This window comes from Halyomorpha halys, unplaced genomic scaffold, assembly GCF_000696795.3.
Source record: "Halyomorpha halys isolate HHAL.00 unplaced genomic scaffold, Hhal_1.1 Scaffold331.1, whole genome shotgun sequence".
NCBI classification, from domain to species: Eukaryota; Metazoa; Arthropoda; class Insecta; order Hemiptera; family Pentatomidae; genus Halyomorpha; species Halyomorpha halys.
The window spans coordinates 62,719-65,947 of NW_027116263.1; the positions used below are offsets into that span (position 1 = coordinate 62,719).

Below are 3,229 nucleotides of genomic sequence, written 5' to 3' on the forward strand. Positions count from 1 at the left end.
GTTCATCGACCAACCTACTCGCTGTAATTGTCTGTTCTAAAAGTCAGATAAGTAAGGCTACCATGGAGGGCGGGAGTGGAGGGTTTGATGCCGTTTTTGATTTCAGGAGCTTTTTAAATTTTTGCTCTATCTCAAAGTCTCTCCTTCCCGTTTTAAGCTAATATTTCGAAAGTGATATAGGGCCTTCGCTATCCAGGGGTTTTGCGGGGCGGGTCCAGCGGGGAAGGGAATCAACATGCCACTTCCAGTGTTTTTTTCAATGTTCTTATTCTCTCTAGAACTATTCACGCACCAGGCTTTTAGGAAGCTCTCTGGACCATTAATATTGTGTTAAATCACTTCCCTTTCAGGTCTCTCTTAATCTGAGAAAACAAAATGAAGTAGCTGGGAGCCAAGTTGATGTTGTAGGGTGGCTATGGCAATGTTTCCATGTTGTAACCCAATTCTAACCATGATGGAGGGTCAAGTCTTCTATTTTGTAGGTCCGACACAAAATGAAAAAAGTCCACTCACCAGGCTAGATTCGAACTGTTTTGAATTTGAAAGCCTGCATTTCTTAGGTTACCAATCTACCGCCCTCCTCTACTGAGGAAAAAAAGAGTTTTGAAACTTTTTGAACGTACCTTGTATGTTGATATCGGATCTTAACTTCAATAAATTTATATTTATACTCATTATCGAAAATATTAATTTTTTTTGCAATATCCAGGATACAGTGAAGCATATGAAGACTGAAGATGGAGTCGTAGAGGTTTACCAAGGTGTTAAATCGCCGGCAGAGAGTCCTAAAGGCTCAGTGAGTAAAATCATTATGAAGGTTTTTAATCTGAAACTTTTGTTTGTATTTATATTGTAATATCCTCTTTTTTCCAAGTTATTTTTAAAATATTGATTGTTAAGTCATGTTTTATTAAAGCAATCTAATCAATTTTGATCGGTGAAACAAGGAGCCAATAAACATCATTAAAAGTGGTCAAGATGGCGACCCCATTCTGAAGTTGGTTGAATCACTGTCATGTTTAGCAGATGGATTCAAATATTTTCAACTTCTGTAGTTTTTCTGCCATGATTGTATTCACAGTAAGTTTAAGAAAAAAGAGAAGAGGAGGGATCAAGAAAAATCCTACATCAGACATTATAGGAAGTAACTCAAAATGGTTGTGCTTCAATTGATGTTATATTGATAATATAATAGACAAAATAAAGAAGACTCTTATTTGGCTCACCGGTGGATTGAATGTCTCCTGGAGTGCAGAGTTCCTGATCATCCTTTGTCTACTGTCTGCAGTATGATTTTTCGGAAGAAGACATAATAAAACAACAGTCACCAAAGGTCATATAATTGGTTAATTTGCTCGACCTAGGACTAAATAGATTGTAAAAGTAGCCATTGATTCATTTAAGTGCCATTGTGTTCTCATTTTTTAGAGAACCCGCTCTGAAATAGAGTTAATAATTTAAAATAAAATTCTCATATCTAGTTAATATTTAATTTAGTCATGTAAAACTTTTCAGAATCAACCTTAATTCTAGATCTGAGAATGATAAAGCTAGTTAATATCTTTATAATTTATTTAAATATTACAATATAGAGGATAAATTCATTGTTATTTACATTCAGGAAATCATGAAATCAAGCCAGGACTCAAATGATAATACTGATCAGGAAGATCCTGTTAGCCAGACACCACCTAAAATTTCGAGGCCCTTCATGCCTGGTATGTATTTATCTTTTCATTTTATTACTTAATCTTGCTTTATTTATTTATTTATATCCCTATACATTATCTCCTGACAAGGAATAGCTTATACCTAAAATATATTAATTACAAAAGAAAGAAATAATTAAGAGTATAAATAAATAAATTACGATGAAATGTTATGATTTTATATTTATTACTGGTCAAGGATTATTATTATTTTACTTGTTAATAGCTCTACGTGCGACATTTAGTTCCCTTATTTTATAAAAATATCTGCAGAAACTTTCAAGTGCCATTTAGTGAAAGAGATAACATGTCGTAAAAAGGCCTATTCAAAGTGATCTATGATTCTTTGGGTAGAAACTGTATATGAAATAACTAGCTGATTGGAGGATGTGATGAGCTTGAACTTAAGTGGAGACGCTTAAATCCTCTCATACCACCCCAGAGCTCAATACAGACCAAGCAATGAGAGGGAAACAATATTACTTTCTGCGCTGGGAGCCAGAAATTACTTCCACAGTACTTTATTTATTTATTCTGGATGAGGCAGATTGCTGCTGGAAAACCTATTCCTTTTTCTTTACTTTGAATGACCCCCCGGATCTGCACTGCAAAACAGAAGTCGCTCTCTCCAAAACTTTGACTCTTCTTACCACACCCTAATTACTCTGTTTAATTTTTGTTTAATGTGCATCCTAAATTTAATTGTTTTCTTAGTTTGATATATTTTCTTCATTATATGATAATTAAATTTTTATTTTATTTAATAAAGAAGACGTTATTTTTTGTTCAAGTCAAGGGCATCTATCTTTATTATTTTATAGCCTATTATCTATCCAGTGTTTAATATGCTTCACTTTATGCTAGATTTTCTCTCCTAGGAAACCTATTTATGTTGAGGTGAAAAAAACTTCTAGTTAGATTATTATCAATATTCTATATTCGTACTACGTTTCGGGTTTTACCCCATATTCATGTACTGTTCAGTTGCATCTATTTCTTTTTGAAATATTTTCATATATACACATAAATTAAAATTTACTATGTAACATTATGTACATGTAAAAGTTGTAAACTTTAATTTATGTCTATATATGACAATATTTCAAAAATTAATAGATGCAATTGACAAAATGAGGTATATTAGTACGTGAATATGGTGTAAACCCTAAACGTAGTTCAACAAATATAGAATAGTGGTTATAATCTAAATGGAAGTTTTTTCACTTTATCATTTAATTAATATTATCACTTTCCAGCAACCTACTTTCAGTTCAAAGAATATATTAAATTAACAATAGGTTTTTTTTTTTAAATTATATTATTTCAAAATTTTTTGAGACAAGGTAATTATTTATTAAATAAAACCAAAAATTGTATCCAATTCTGTCTCAACACTTTATTTCTCACTAGTCCAACGTTTCGGCCATTCCAGCCATCTTCAATACAAAACTCCTCCTCACATTAATTCATAATTCCTATTGCAGGCTATTCTGCCCAGGTCATTTTCTTTATTCTAATTT

General features: G+C 32.2%; 1 protein-coding gene across 7 annotated transcripts in view; it reads left to right on the forward strand.

The window, feature by feature from the left end:
* Positions 1-3,229, forward strand: part of Ino80 (chromatin-remodeling ATPase INO80) — a 53,795-nt gene that overhangs the window by 37,355 nt on the left and 13,211 nt on the right. For all 7 annotated transcript variants that reach the window (XR_001343237.3, XM_014421663.3, XM_024359853.2 and 4 more), the window contains exons 28-29: positions 710-796; positions 1,622-1,718. Coding sequence is in view for 6 of the 7 variants with exons in the window: in XM_014421663.3 (XP_014277149.1) it covers positions 710-796; positions 1,622-1,718 (184 nt within the window). In the remaining variant the exon portion in view is untranslated. The remainder of the gene's footprint in view (positions 1-709; positions 797-1,621; positions 1,719-3,229) is intronic.